General features: G+C 40.9%; 1 protein-coding gene and 1 long non-coding RNA gene across 2 annotated transcripts in view; one reads left to right on the forward strand and one right to left on the reverse strand.

Annotated features, from left to right (window-relative positions):
- Window positions 1–6281: 6281 nt before the first annotated feature.
- On the reverse strand, window positions 6282–7921 carry LOC121907572. Its single transcript, XR_006098904.1, has 2 exons — window positions 7612–7921; window positions 6282–6337 (listed from the first exon to the last, which is right to left on the reverse strand). It is a non-coding gene; the product is annotated as an uncharacterized LOC121907572 (long non-coding RNA).
- A 685-nt stretch (window positions 7922–8606) lies between these two features.
- Window positions 8607–15398, forward strand: part of LOC121907556 — a 128658-nt gene continuing 121866 nt past the window's right edge. The window contains exons 1-7 of the mRNA XM_042427184.1: window positions 8607–8701; window positions 8865–8969; window positions 9236–9360; window positions 11248–11337; window positions 11616–11741; window positions 11865–11978; window positions 15129–15152. Of these exons, the coding sequence (XP_042283118.1) occupies window positions 8664–8701; window positions 8865–8969; window positions 9236–9360; window positions 11248–11337; window positions 11616–11741; window positions 11865–11978; window positions 15129–15152 (622 nt within the window). The 5' untranslated portion in view covers window positions 8607–8663. The remainder of the gene's footprint in view (window positions 8702–8864; window positions 8970–9235; window positions 9361–11247; window positions 11338–11615; window positions 11742–11864; window positions 11979–15128; window positions 15153–15398) is intronic.

The raw sequence follows: 15398 nt of genomic DNA on the forward strand, positions 1-15398 counted from the left end.
GGCACGTGCATTATTATTATTTTTGGCAATGATGTCAGAGAAGAAGGACCACCTTGCATTTCTCAGTTCCAAATTATGAATGTGAAGTCTCTCTTTATAGATGTCATAATGAACCTGGAGATTTGTTTTTTCGCCACCTGCGTTCAGCTTTTCAACACTCTCTTTTTTCCATTCTGACCAGCGTGGCGTTTCTCTATGGAGATCTTTTCTTACCAGAGACAACCTTCACCTTAGTGGGTCCAATGGCATCAATAACCTTTGTAATTTTAGAACTGAAATGATCCACAAGCTCATTGACCAAGACCCAAAAGAGGGCAGGTATGACAGAGAGGGCCTGAATAAATATTTCACTGGTGTTTTCAGTGATATACCGTTTTGTGATTACCTCTGTTTGAACATTTGTGTGCACAGAGATAGCACACCCAACACATATCAGGTAGCGCTTGCTGTATTTTGTACACAAATAACTGGATGTGCTGTGCTCTTATCAGACGGAGGAGAGAGAGGATGATTCTGTAGCCATTGTGGAAGGGGGGGAGGGGGCGGGCGCCATAACTGTGGCAAATGTGTCGAGACTGGTCGAGAACTTAAAGTCATCGGTGGAGGTGGACGCCGAAGGGGGTTTAGGGGAGAGAAAATGGGAGTGTTGGGACGGGCAGTAGTGCGTTTGGTTATTAGCAATAATTTATAATTATCATAGATAATTATGAATTATGAAAATAAGATATTGTTAACTCTAATCAACAATTCGGGCACCAACTGTTGGATCTGTGAGGAACACAGTTGATTATTTGCAATAATTATCAATTATTACGGATAATTAACTAATTATGACAATTAATAGAATTATTAATATGAATTAACAAATACGGGGCACCACCCGGAAACCGGGACCAATAACCAAACAAGGTGATCTCATAAATGGGAGTTCACCTAGAATGTTAATATCTGAGATATCAACATTCAAGGGTGAACAAAGAAGGGTTGAATTCAAGCTCTGACTCCTTCAATCAGCCACTTTTCACAATATTACACACAATAATGACAGAAGAACTTCTCTTTAAAGATATAGCAGTGTTTATTAAACTTAGCAAAAATAACAAAGTTAACAAATGTTTCATTCAATAAACGACTATTCTAAAATCTAATCACACACATCTAATCACAGCGTGCGTGTGACAAGATGGCGACGGGGCCTGACGTTGTCGGTCTGCGACGCGGACGTGACTATGGGAGGAAGTCACGTCGCGCGAGAACCGGATGGCAGAAATGTGTCTTGGTTAGACAGAGGCAAGACGGTGTCTCGCACTCACCCACTTCTGTGAAAAACACACGTGTCTGATGGCGGATAAAGAAAGACAAAGCGAAGCTTTGTCCGACGTTATCTGACCATCAGATGTGCAAAAGATGTCGGTGCGTGTAGGTGTGTGTGCGCGTGTGTGTATGTGTTAGTCAGAAGAGAGAGGGAAGAAGGAGAGAAAGCGATCGTGAGAGGGAGAGAAGCGGCTTTGTCCACAGACAGTGCGCATACAGAAGGCAGTCTGTAATGCACGTTGTCTGGTTTCTGATCGACAAAGCAACTTACTTCCTGACTCACGATGGCACAAACACAGCAGTAGTCCTGAGCGGGACAAACACAAAACAGTCTAGCGTGGTGAACACAACTAAACAGGCAGCAAACTTAAAATACTCCTAAGAGTAAACAGAGAAAAATGGACTCGGCGGTCCATCAACAGCCCAACAAACAATAACAAAAGCTAAGAGCTAAATGCTAAACAACAGCAATTGATGCTGATAAGAACACACAATTAACACTGCCTCTGCCCAGACTTATGCCTCTTACTTGGGTCGCTTCAGAAAGCGAGCAGGGTTGGTCTGTAATCCGTCTTTATGTCTGGCTTTGTCCTGGGCTCGGATGCAGACGGTGGCCGTTCTCGCACGGTCAGCGAAAAACACGGCAGCTGGCTCTCGGCGGCGTGGCGGAGAGAACAGCAGAGTCGACTCGGTGAAGAAGCGTTACTTCCTTCGAGGGAATTTGAGGACGCTGGTTGCAGCAGCGGTCTCTCTCGGATCCGGGAATGTGTTCGGGTGAACACGGGCGAAGTCTCGTCTCGTCCGGCAAGGGGGGGTACCCCCCTTAGTCAGCTGACTCACAGAGGAACAGGAGTTACCCCTAGCTCAGTGACATGGGAAAGGCGTGTGCTTCAGGGCACGTTCAGTTTTGAAAGGGGCGGTGATGTCATGACTGCATCATCAGGACGCTCCGCTGTGCAGGAGCATCTCCGCCAATGAGACTGTATGTTAACTGCTCCTTGCTGAGGTGTGAAAATCGCAAAGCATCCTTGGAAATGGAGTTTGCAATGGACTCCCCATTGTCTGTAAGCATTTTTGGCGCTATTCCTTTGTCTCTGGGAAAACAAAAGAATAAAGCACCTCGTGGTCAGGCCTCACAGGTTACATGTAGGCCTTCTTTGTGTGACCTCATGGTCTGAGGCCCAACAGGAGTAGGGCTGGGTGTAAGTTTGGTCCCAGCAGTGACCAGCTCTTTCATCTGGTCAGGGAACTCCAAGAGGGGGGAGGAGGTAGAAAGGGTGACTGGAGAAGAGAGTGATCTGGATAGGGTTTGGGGGGGTGAAAGGGGTGAATCCTCAAAGGTGGTGAGGGGGGTGGTGACTCCTCCTCTCGACTCTGATGACTGCCATGTTTAAAGCTCTCTTCAGGCGGCTCTCTTTCAGGGTTTCTGCCATGTTTTGTTATGTCTTTTTCTTGTTCTTGTTTTGATTCCTCTTGTCTCTTGACCTTGGCAGAGGGAGCAGATGGGTGACACAGGAAGTAAAATAAGTTAAAGATGATCAATTTTACTCCTGACTTGTTAAGGAAAAGTCCATCTGCCTTAAAAAGATGTCTGCGGTCCCAGAAAAAGTTGAAATTGTCAATGAAGTGCAGTGAATGGACAGTACATGCAGTTGAGAACCATGTGTTCAGTGCCAACAATCTGCTGAATCTTTCGACTTGTTTTCTGACTGGTGGTACAGGGCCACTGATAAACACCTCAGCATTCAGAGAGCTGACTGTGTTCAACAGATCACTTAAGTCTCGTTTCAGCACTTCAGATTGTTGCTTCACAACATCATTGGTCCCTATGTGCAGTATGTTGTTTTTCACATTTGGATGTGCAGCCACGATATGCAGGACTCTCTCAGTCATGTCAGAGACCACATCATTGGGAAAACAGAGTATTTTGGTGTTTTAACTGCACATGCTTCTTAAATCTTTTATAGCACAGTCACCCAAAATCAGAGTTTGAGGCCCAGTCGTTAGCTTTCCCTGTAGCCTTTTATTTTCAGATTTACTCTCAGTCTTTACCCAGCTGTGTGAAGACGAGAGGTTATCCAGATCGGACGGAGATCCAGGGTCCTGCAGCAGTGGAGCAAATCTGTTCTCCAGTTGCACATTCGGTTGTTGGGGAGGTTTGTTGTTAGCTCTCCCTTTCGCAGCTTTCCACAGCTGTGTCCTACTAATAACAGGGGTTGAAGAGGCACTCTGCCTGGATGATACTGCAGGCCAGCCAGTCGCATCACAAATCTCAGGGCACTGGGTTCTGCCTGTTACTGGTTCTCCCATTTTTCTCCCATGATTTACTCTTAGACTTTGCTCCAAGAGAGTTCCAGGGAGGACTACCACTTGTAGATTTATTATCCGGTTCACAGCCCTCCTGTTTCTTGGTAGTATTGGTGGTGCTAATTAGCCGTGTGTTAGCATGCTCTTGTCCACTGTTTTGAATCCATAGTAAGGTGGTGTCATTCCCACATAGTCCATTCACTTCAATGTTCACTTCCAACCGGTGAATTTTGGTTTCCAGCACTGCAATCTTCTGTAGAAGTCTGTGGTAGTCGTCCGTGGAAAAGGGAGGCATCTTGCTGCTAATTAGCTTTAGCTAAGTGCCACGTTTCCAGTTACTGCAGTACAGGCTTGTGCTGCTGGTCAAATTTGAAGCCCCCATCTTTCAATTCCATGTAGATGAAAGAAATGTGGTAGGCACATATATCATGTAGCTTTAATTATATTTGAAATGTAAATATAATATAAACTGACTGATAGTTGATATTGTTGGTTTATCCAGTGAAGCTGTTTTCAGTTCTGTGATTTAAAATACAGACTGCTTCAGCTTCTGCACTGTTACATGTTGATAAATAAATATCAACATTTCTATATATGCAATGAACAATATAAGAAATACATAAACATAAAATCTAATGTCCTGTCATCATTCATTTTAAATGTGTGAGGTCATCGTCTGTCCGTGATGCTGTAACATGATTGATGAACATGGTCAGGGTGTGTTTCTGGGCTTCATGTTTTGTGTATAATTATTGTTCTACCTCACACAGGCTCCACCTTCTACTGGACTGGACTCCGCCAATCACACGCATACAATCACTCACTGAAATTTGCATGCTCATAGCCAGTCAATCAGGATGCACCTACTGATTATGTGTGTCTCACACAGTATACGTCACATCTCACTCCACTGCGTCAAGAGCAAACCAGAGCTCAAGATTGATCTCTGCGTCGAGGATGAGTCCCCTGCTTCGCCCAGGCCTCCGCCACCGCCGGACGCCTTGGCTTAGACTGTCTCAGCAGCTTCACTGATAGATGACGACAACAACTCTCATCTGTTTCTGCAACATCGCTGACCTTCGGAAATCCACTGCCAACTTCAGTTGGCCATGATGGTGGCGAGCAGCGTTATATCCTCACTGGGGAATAATACCTCACGCCTGCACATTGTCCAGGGGGAGGACGATTCATGTCTGCTTAGTGTCAGCTCTGTTTTCACTGCACAGGACCAGCATCCATAGCTCACCTCTCAGTTTACGACAGCGTGCTGTAGGGTAAAACCCCTTCATGTTTTGAAGGCAGACAGAACAAACCTTAAACAACCAACCAGCTCTTTCTTCAACACCCCAGGAATGCTGGCCAATAACATATAAGTGAGAGTCCCAAACTCCTCACTGACCAGTCCATCTAAACAACCTCCTGCAAACAGAAAGGATCAGATAAGGAGGGGTTCCTTATCTGATGAATGAAAAATGCTACTACAGTAAAAGTACATAAGTATTATGAGCTTGATGTAGTTAAAGTATTGCAGTAAAAGTAGTGGTTTGGTCCCTCTGACTGATATATTATTATATATGACATCATTAGATTATTAATAGTGAAGCATCAGTGTTAGAGCAGCATGTTACTGTTGTAGCTGCTGGAGGTGGAGCTAGTTTACACTACTTTATATACAGTTAGCTAGTTTAGTCCAGTGGTTCCCAACCTAGGGGTCGGGCCCCTCCAAAGGGTCAGCAGATAAATCTGAGGGGTCATGAGGGGTACATACTGCTTTTTGTAAGACATCAAAAGCCAAAAAAGGTTGGAAACCACTGGTTTCATTTTTAACAGTGTGTTGTATTTTAAAAGCTTGTTATATTATCCATTGTGTCAAATCTTCATCTGAGAAGAATCATCATCTGAAACTAAAGCTGTCAAATAAATGTAGTAAAGTAGAAAGTACAATATTTCCCTGAAATGTAGTGGAGCTGAAGTATAAAGTAGCATCAAATGGAAATACTCAAGCACAAGTACCTCAAAATTGTACTTAAGTGCAGTACTTCAGTAAATGTACTTAGTTACTTTCCACCACTGTTCCCCTGAATAAAGATCAATGTTTGTAATAAACAAAATAACAAAATTGACTTATGGGGGATTAATTTACTCAAACTTAAAACCAAATCAAGACAACAGTTGGACTGATAGATGAATCAGTCAGGTTAATGATGAATCAGCATTTTGTTTCCTAATAACTGCAACTATCTGTCAGTTTTAGTGTTTACAACAGTAAATGAGGTCAACAACCTTTTAACAGCTTAAGAAACATGTCAGAGTTGTTGTGTAGTGTTGGTACCCGTATTAAAAGATCTGTAAGTCCTTTCATAGCAGCTTTGGATATCGTGCTTTGACTTTAGTTTGTTAGAATGTCCTTTAGTTTACATTTGGATAACAGATTGTGCTTTTTAAAATATTTACAGAACAGTAATTCATCTACATACAGGTAGAAGTCAGACCAGTTTGTTCTGCCTCCTGCTTTGAATGTGTTCATGTGTCTCCATCACCTGACGTCTGGGCTGCTTCTATGTGTTTCTCTTTCCTCAAACTTCTTCTTTAAATCTTCAATCAGGTGCACCTTCTTCCCTCTTGAATCAGTTCTTAACTTTCTCATTGTTTTTCTTTAAAACACCATTAAGTTACATCATGTGATTCTTCCTCACTTCTGATTCCTTCACTTAGTCTGAAAATATAAAAAAACTTTAACTTGTATGGTGTTAATTACAGTACTTGTGGACAAACGACACACAGTGTGAATACATCAGTAGTCAAGTTATCCAAACTATCAGCTACATTAACATCACTGTAATGTAAAGCAGCAGCATACTGGACGGTTAAAACAACACTAATGTCAATTTAACACACTTTAGCTCCACTGAAGAGTTTTTCTAGCTACTTGCTTTGTTGTATTTTGTCTGACATTATTATTTGATGCCGTACATCTTCATGTCAAATATGATCCTCTGAACTATGATTCATTCGTCTATTCAAGCGGCTCCAGCCTGCCTGCTGGCTTCAGCACGGAGGGTTCGTAGCAGAAGCTGCTGGTGGTTTGTTGGTCCGTGTTAACAGTAACGTCTCCGTGTCTCATTCATATTTATTGCAGTCTATGGTCTCATACAAGGACACAGTGTTCAAACGAGCGCTCCTAGAAGCTACGGCAGAAACTGCAGTAGGAAGCAGGTCTGATTAACAGTGATGAAAGTCTACGTAAGTTACGTTATTTTTGAATTTGAGAGCTGGCTAAACGGCGTCATACACATTACGTTTTTTATATTCGGGCTACACTCAAACCGTTCGGGATTTAAGCCTCAAACTGTCGTCTCAAAGATAGCAACACACACACACACACACACACACACACACACACAAACAAACAAACACACTCACACAGTGAAAGTGAAAGTCACACTGACGGTCTGAGAGCAGTTGCTGCTTTTCTTGTCAGTCAAATGTTTTTTGAAACTTAAAGCAGGAGGAACGTTTAAACGACTCGTGTTTGTCTCCACTTTGCTGCTGCAGAAGAAGAAGACCAGCAGAGTGACAGAAAGCTGCAGGTAAAGATTTCTCTCCTCAGTTTATTTATTTCATGTGCTGCATGATGTTAGCATGTTAGCATGTTAGGACTACATGCTCTCTGTGGTTAATGAAGGTTTTATGTTAATGAAGTCACATGACGAGCTGTTTTACAGCTTCTTTAACTTTTAGGATTTTAGTTTTGAGATTATTCAAACGTTTGTTCGTCATTAACAGGAAACTGTCTCTTTTTATTGATCATATGGACATACTGTGAATCTTTTATCACACTAAAGATAAGAGATAAAAACAAAACAGTTAAAACTACAACTGACAAGAGCAGAGTTAAACAGGACAGAGAACAGTGTCTGTTTTAGTTTGTTCAGTGTGATGATCGCAGAGGGAATAAAAGATGTTTGTAGATGTTTTTCTGGGACTTACGACGTAGCATCGACCTGCTGGCAGTAAAAGGAAGGACTGATGGAGGGGTGAGAGAAACACACTGAGCCGTGTTGGAAGTCTCTCTGACAGAGAAGCGTTCAAACATCACCGTTGATGCTCAATGCTGTTTCTGTGTCTGACTTCCTGTCCAGCTTGATCTGCTCTGTGTTGCTTGACGCGATCTCCGTCAAAAATAGACGAGGCACCTTTCTTCAGCACAGCGGAGCGGAGAGTCGCGTCTGACAGGCGGTGGGATTTAGGCGTAACATGGGGGTGTTCCATCAACGCAGCCTGGCTAGAATATAGAATATGTCGGTGCAATAAATTCAGTTATATTTAAATGTCAACATGTAGTATTCAGTATTGAATACATTTCAATTCAGTTGCTGATATAATTCAAATTATTCTGGCAAAGATTTGTTTCCATATGATTCAGTGAGCTGAATTTTAGAGGCCACATGCACATATCAAGTGTCACCTGCAGGTGGTGCTGCAGCACTGTGATAAATACCTCAGTGGACCTGAGTCTGACTCTAATGCAAGAATGTACATAAGGCCGGAGTAAAGCTGCCCGAGCAGCAGCCCATTTGACCACTTTGGCTGAGCTGCCCCTCTGAAGGAAAAAAAATGAGGCTGCATAAATTCAAGCAGCCCATAACTGCTAAAGTTAGACAAAATTAAATCTCCATATCATCCAAACTCTGTAGGCCAGAGCTGTAAAAAAAAAAAAAAACGTGACACATGTCCTTGTTTAAAAATAATTACGTTTTATGATGTGACTTAAGGTCTGGTTAGGTTTACACACAAAAACTGCTTGGTTAGGTAAAGATCATGGTTTGGGTTAAAATTTTATTTTTAAAATATTTTTGGAGAACAGGAGCGAGGAGCAGAGGAGAAGAGGAGCGAGGAGCAGAGGAGCAGAGGAGCGAGGAGCAGAGGAGAAGAGGAGCAGAGGAGCGAGGAGCAGAGGACAAGAGGAGCAGAGGAGCGAGGAGCAGAGGAGAAGAGGAGCAGAGGAACGAGGAGCAGAGGAGCGAGGACAGGAGAAAGAAATGAGTGGAGCAAAGAGGAGGAAGCTTACACACTTACGGTACGTCACACATCACTTCTGATCTAGCTAGTTGAAGTTTATTGTCCGTTGGTTCATTTTCAGTCTGTTGTCAGGTTTGTCATCATCATGTCTTGCCATCAGTGCTTTCACTCAATATTAAGGTTTTCCTTTTCCTTTGTCAATTCTCCTCATTTAAATGCAGAGATGAGCAGGACAGGGCAGATGATGAGAGAGGAGCGGAGCAGTTTGGACAGGAGAGAGAAATGAGTGGAGTAAAGAGGAGGAAGCTTACACACTTCAACAAAAGGTATGTCAGACATCACTACTGATCTAGCTTAGCTAGGCACATGTGCTGAAGCCGTTTGTATCTTTTGTAATATGTTTACTAGGTAATCCAATCATGATGTAAGTTGAAGATGTAAGTTGTAAGTTGTGGTGTAGTTGAAGTTTATTGTCCCTTGGTGCATTTTCAGTCTGTTGTCAGATTTGTCATCATCATGTCATGCCATCAGTGCTCATATTTAATATTAAGGTTTTCCTTTTCCTTTGTCAATTCCCCTCATTTAAATGCAGAGTAGAGCAGAGGCAGGGTGATGAGAGAGGAGCAGAGGAGCTCGAACAGGAGGGAGGAGCAGAGGAAAGTGGAGCAGAGGAGCTCGAACAGGAGGGAGGAGCAGAGGAGCTCCGACAGGAGAGAGGTATCCATTGTTCTGAAATAACAGCTTAAACAGAGTTTCCACAGTATCGTAAGATGGCTCTGCATTACCATATTCAACTCTACGAGCCAGTGCGTCGTTTCTGCTTACAGCCACAATGTTTTGTAAATCCACAGATACTTACTGTGGTGACTATGATTTGGATTGTGATTGTTTGTTCGTGCTTGTTGTCGTAAACTTTTTGCATGCATTTGATTTGTTCATTCTAAATTCACGGAATTAATTGTGCTTATTAGCCCAGGATCATTGAATCTCGTCTTTCTTTTGTTGCATCAAAATTCATTAACACCCTATAAACAATCCTGCCCACCCATAGTTCCCCCAGTCACAATTCTCTGTTGCTGCTGCTGCCGCAGCTTGTCACATTTGCGTCATCAGGCAATATTGACTTTTATTATGCTATCACATGAACAAATCTTTGCTAGCTAGCTAGCTAACATACAGGCAGCAGGCTACATGCAAGATAACTAATCAGTAGGGATGGGTATCAAGAAGCTGATTGCTACCCGCCATAAAACAGAAAGAAGAGAGGAAGAAGAAGAAAGTGCTGCAGCAGGCTGAGGAGACAGCTGCTAACCAGGGTGAGTCTGAGACGGAGGCAGGAGCAGGAGAGCTGCATGGCGAGAAGAGAGGCCTTGCATGTGCTTGTCAGGCTCAGAGATAGCATCATCAATTTGAGACTTGCTTGACTATACTTTGACTAGTTTTTGGCTGGACCGCAGGGACCAACACTACAAACGCAAATGTCTGTCCCTGACTGACTGACTGACTGACTGACTGACTGATGAAGTTACACGATTGGTCGGCCGAAGCTTTGGACAGCTAAGTATCCCAGAATGCATTTTGCACCAATCAGCAGAGATTTTGAGTCAGGCTAAAAACTGTTGCAATTTTCACTGCAGGACTGTTAATATGTCACTTAATTAAGTTTTAATATCTTCTAAAGTAACCGTTTAGATTCCCAAAATGTGGTCAGTTTATGCAAATAACACCTCTCTGTGAATCTACTGCAACATTTTTGGAGATCTTTCAGCACCGCTGGCTGGGTGAGACCAGCCGACCACCTCTTTGCTCATTCACCGCTGGATCTAATGTCTTTGCAGCATTTTGATATACGATATAATTCCTTTTGGAAGATAAATGTTGGTCTCACAAATGAAATCTAACAATCATAGCTGTCACATTAGTTTGTCTGAATGTAAAGTGAAGCCTTATGGGTTTTACTGGACAGAACAACAGCGCTGCATATGTACAGATATCACCACATTTGCATATATATGAATGTATTAAAATGAACAGATCAGTCTTTGTTAAATTTTGTTTTAAGCTACATAACAGTTTGGATTTTTATTATAGCTACATTACAGACTGAATAACATAATTTACTGCATCTCTCAGCAGGAACACTGCTGTTTCAGTTGCAGAATGATAGTACTGTGTTGTCCCGTCCTTGGAGGTTTGTTCTCCAAAGTTTAACTTGCCAAGTCCGAACTTCTAGGTATTGAGAAAGACCCTATGTCAAATTGGCTTCACTTAAAGCCTGGCACACTTCATGGAGGCTTAGTTTTGCCACGTGTTGCCGCTTTTTGTATCCATCCCTCTAGTGTTCATATATGGTCCAGTCATATACAAGGTTTTGACTTAGTCTTGTTCACGTTCGCACATGTCTATCTTAAGGGGCAAATGTGAGTGAAGTACTTGCACTGTAGAGCCATGATTTAATGCTTTATTGAGGACTGGGAGTCCTTGTGATCTGATGTCTGCACTGGGGAATGAATCACGTATTAGTCTGTCTTGTCTGACACACATAATAATTAAATTGAATATACTGTATCTGCTTTTTTTCTCTTTTGTTAAATACACAAACAGCTACTAACCCTGTGACGAAGACTTCACCACCAAAGAAGCGCCTCTTACCCAGAGATGAAACTCATCTAACAGTGAAGAAGAGGAAGATGGGTAAAAATGAATTTTTTCTCTTTTTTTTACACTGCAAAGGAACATTGTAATCATTCAGATTGGTTGTTGTTCTTGGGTTTTTTTTGTCTTTTTAAGACATCTGTGGTTATAATATCCATAAAAGTTAACTGATATCACCAACAACCAAAACTGTACAAAAGTTTATGTAATGGTGTTAAAAAACTGTACTTTTCTAAGCTCATTAAATAGACATGACTTACCTGCTCTTGCACCATACAGCTGAAAGTGTCCTCAGGCTCTTTATCGCATCCTTTCAGATGCTCCCTTGTCATCCGATTGTGTTGAAGCCTCAACGTCTTCCTGTAATCCTGCAAACAGAATCAAAAACCTGAAGCAGCCCACAACCGGTCCGAGAGCTTTGCCATTTAAAATCCAAAGAGATGGTATGTTTGGATTTTATCATATTATTCTATTATGTAAGACAAGTAAGCCAGACTGTGATGCCAAAATGTACATTTTATGCCACTGGAGGGTTTAATGGGTCCTTGACTTTCTGACTTTTTCAGATGCTGCAGTGCTGACCAGCACTACGGAAAACTCACTTCATGTGTTTGTCAGTCGAACCAAAGACCTGGAACAGCCTGAAACTAGCCAGCTGCTAGCTACAGTCCAGACCCATGGTGAGTTGGGATTGCTGAGATGCCAGAATGGACATTGTAGTAGGTATGGTAATTGTAGTTAGGTATCCATCTTTAGGTTTTGTGAGAGCAGGGTACTTTTTTGCTGAATCAGACCTCTTTCTTGCTGTTATATTGGTCGGGTTCTGTTTTCTGTTGCTGCAAAAGTTTTGTTTACATCAGCGCTGCTTGTCAGTGCTGGAGGAACACAAACATAACATACTCAATATAGCAGTGTCATTCATTTAAATAATGATAACATGTACACATCTATGAGTCAAACTGTGTCCTAATATATAAACTGCTACAGTAGGACACAAGGGGGGCTTGCCATTTATTCTGACACCAATGACATTACATATGCAACATCAATGAAAAGTAAACAAACAAAAAAGTACTTACTCCAACAGCAGAGGGTAGTGCTGAGAGAAACAAGCAGTGTTGGGCAGCTACTTGGAAAGTGTAGTGAGCTAAGCTACCAGTTATTCAACATTAAATGAAGCTCCACTACACTGAAGCTGTTCCCCAGAGAAATGTAGCAAGCTAAGCTGCAGCAGCATGGCTAAAGTAGTTTGCTACATCAAAGCTACTTTTATATTTTTTATTGTATGATGATGATAATTATCATTATATTTTACATGATTTGCAGTTTAAAAAGTGGTATTTTTACTAGGCCCACTCTGTACTAGTAGCAATATCTACATAAATTCCAAGCAAATAATTATGACTAACCACCATACTTTGGTTTTGTAGAGACTTTCATTTTTGTTGTACCCTCTGCTGGTCAGTGTTAAAAACTACAAATGTAATATTTCAGAGTAATCTAAACCTTTCCTATATTATAGGAGGGAAGAGATGGAGGAAATGAGGAACAATATCCTATATTGTTTTACTTTGTATTTTGCAAGTGGTCGGGTGGCTACTTGTGTTCCGCTTTCCGTCACAGTCACAGTACCTGTTAAGACTACAAGAGTTTGGAGGTTTATCACAGCTCACTGGGTCACTGTTGATGAATAAGGACCTCCTGTCACTCATGCAAATACAAATACTGGCATAATAAAGCTACTATAAGTTGAAGTAATAGTTGGACCAACCAAACCGTGTCACTGTGAAATACAGTAAAAAACTCACATTCAGGAGCTGAGAGGAGAAATACAAAGCAATTAAATCAAGTTATCTAGAAGCGAGTATGTTTAATTAAGGCTACAGAAAAGAGTCATAATACAATATAATTTTGAATGGTTTCTATCTGATAACATTTTTTAAGAATGCAACATATTTCTCAAAATCTTTGATAATGGATATAATATTTAATATTTACCTTGACAGTGCCAGGCATATGTGATATTAGTGTTATCAGTCTCCCATCAAGAAGAACAGATCAAATGTTAATATTATGTGATAACCATCTGTGGGGATTCTGTCATAGTTTAGCATATGTATGTTAATATTCATGCTAAACTTACAAACTTCAACTTCTTGTCTGTTGATTATTGTTGGTACTAAAATCAATCAATCAATCAGATTTTATTTGTATAGCACTTTTCATACAAATACGATGTAACTCAAAGTACAAAGCTACATTTAAAAAAAAATGTTTTGGCCATGTTTTCGTTCTGGCCTGTGCTGTTTCCTGAAATAGCTACATCCTTACGATCTAAAACTGCACTTGGTGATTTGACAAGGTAGGTCTTTTGAGACCTCAGGCAAGAGCTTCAGACACTCTGAAATTAACCAGTTCACACCACTGCAGTTTTCTCTGCATTATTCTAAAACCGTTTTGTCTAGTTACGAATCATTGATCTGAACTAGGCTTTAGAAGCAGCAGGGCAGATGGTGGCACCCTGGCAGGGACATTAACGGCTAAGTTTAAAATTATTGAACACTTCTTACAGGGGGACCTTTCCAATCTCTTCCTTCCTTGCAATCACTGTCCAAAGGTGACTCTTAGATGTTTTTGTCATTACACATAACACTCATACCGAAGAAGATTTGCACATAATATAGAATCACAATCCATTGTCCTCAGCTTATTGTGCTTAATTTAGAATATATGAGCCCCCCACCCCTCCATAAAATGGTATCACTCTACTTTAAAAAATGCATGTACAGGATTTTGAGACAATATTGATTAAATGTTTGCATTTCAATCATGAAATTTAACTATAATACAATGTTGATTCAATTACATCTTTTCAACATTTAAACTATTAAAAGGTTGATACAACATGGATTTTTAACCTTAACCAAAAATCAGCCTTTTTGACCATAACTCAATGTTGAATTAACAACCTTTGCTATCTGGGTACAACAGAGAGATAAAGAGCTGAGGGCAGCTAAGGGGAGCGCAGGATTCAGACTACCAGCAGGCCAGCAGGTGAAACAATGATAGAAATGTGAACCATTCCCTGCATTATTAATTTAATGTGAAGTAGGCCCATTTTCTCAGTAGCAAAAAAAAAGTGGAAGTAGGCTAATAACTAACTAAAAACGAATATTTCAATCAATGATAAATACACAGTATATAATATCTGTGCATAGTAACACATTTTGTAATTATTGTGTATTCTAGTACATATTTTTACATACAAAACTAGATATAGCCTACTCCAGACTATTTTCTGGGCTTCATCAGAAATCAGCATTGCCTTCATTTTTCAGCCGTGGAGTTTGCCATCTTTCAGCATCACGTCCATGAAAATTAAACGCCAAAGTGTTTAGTTGTCTTAGTGCATTTTTTGCAGTGAGAGATTAAAATTGACGATTCAGTCAGACATTCAGTATTGCAATGATTAGAATTGTTGAACCAGCACAGTATATATAAGGAGACACATCAAACAGGTACATATGAGGGTGATAATGGCCGAGTGTGAGAGAGTTACTATAAAAGGGCGATGCCAGTTAGAGTGGGATAAAGAGAAATATGGATGGTGTAGACAATGGTAGAAAGTTTTTAAATTTCATTGATCTAGCCCTGTTTCCAACATTTTTGAAAAAGACAACATTCAGATTTAATAAAACCATTCTTCCTGGTTAATCTGGACTCAACAAATGAGTCATATCACATTTATGGATGTATTTATATTTGATGATGGTCGTGTTCAAGGCTTTAATGAAACTAGTTCTGCTTGTTGTTTTTATGTTTTTGTCCAGAATCCAACAGGAAGGGTCAACAAGGTAAGAGATTTTCAGCAGAATGAATGAATATATTTATTGAAGTGTTTAAGTGATCTCATGGGATTGTACACCTTCACCAAACATCACAGTTTCCAGCTTTTTGTTTCTCCAGATCTTCTTGTGGAGGGAAACATTCTGGTAGTCGTGTGTAGATTCACATGTTACAGACTGAAGCACATTCATGTATTTATTCACACACTGATGTCTTCGTCAGCTGGTTTTTGTTGTTCTCACAGCTTCTCTTCT

Source organism: Thunnus maccoyii, chromosome 11, assembly GCF_910596095.1.
Source record: "Thunnus maccoyii chromosome 11, fThuMac1.1, whole genome shotgun sequence".
NCBI lineage: Eukaryota > Metazoa > Chordata > Actinopteri > Scombriformes > Scombridae > Thunnus > Thunnus maccoyii.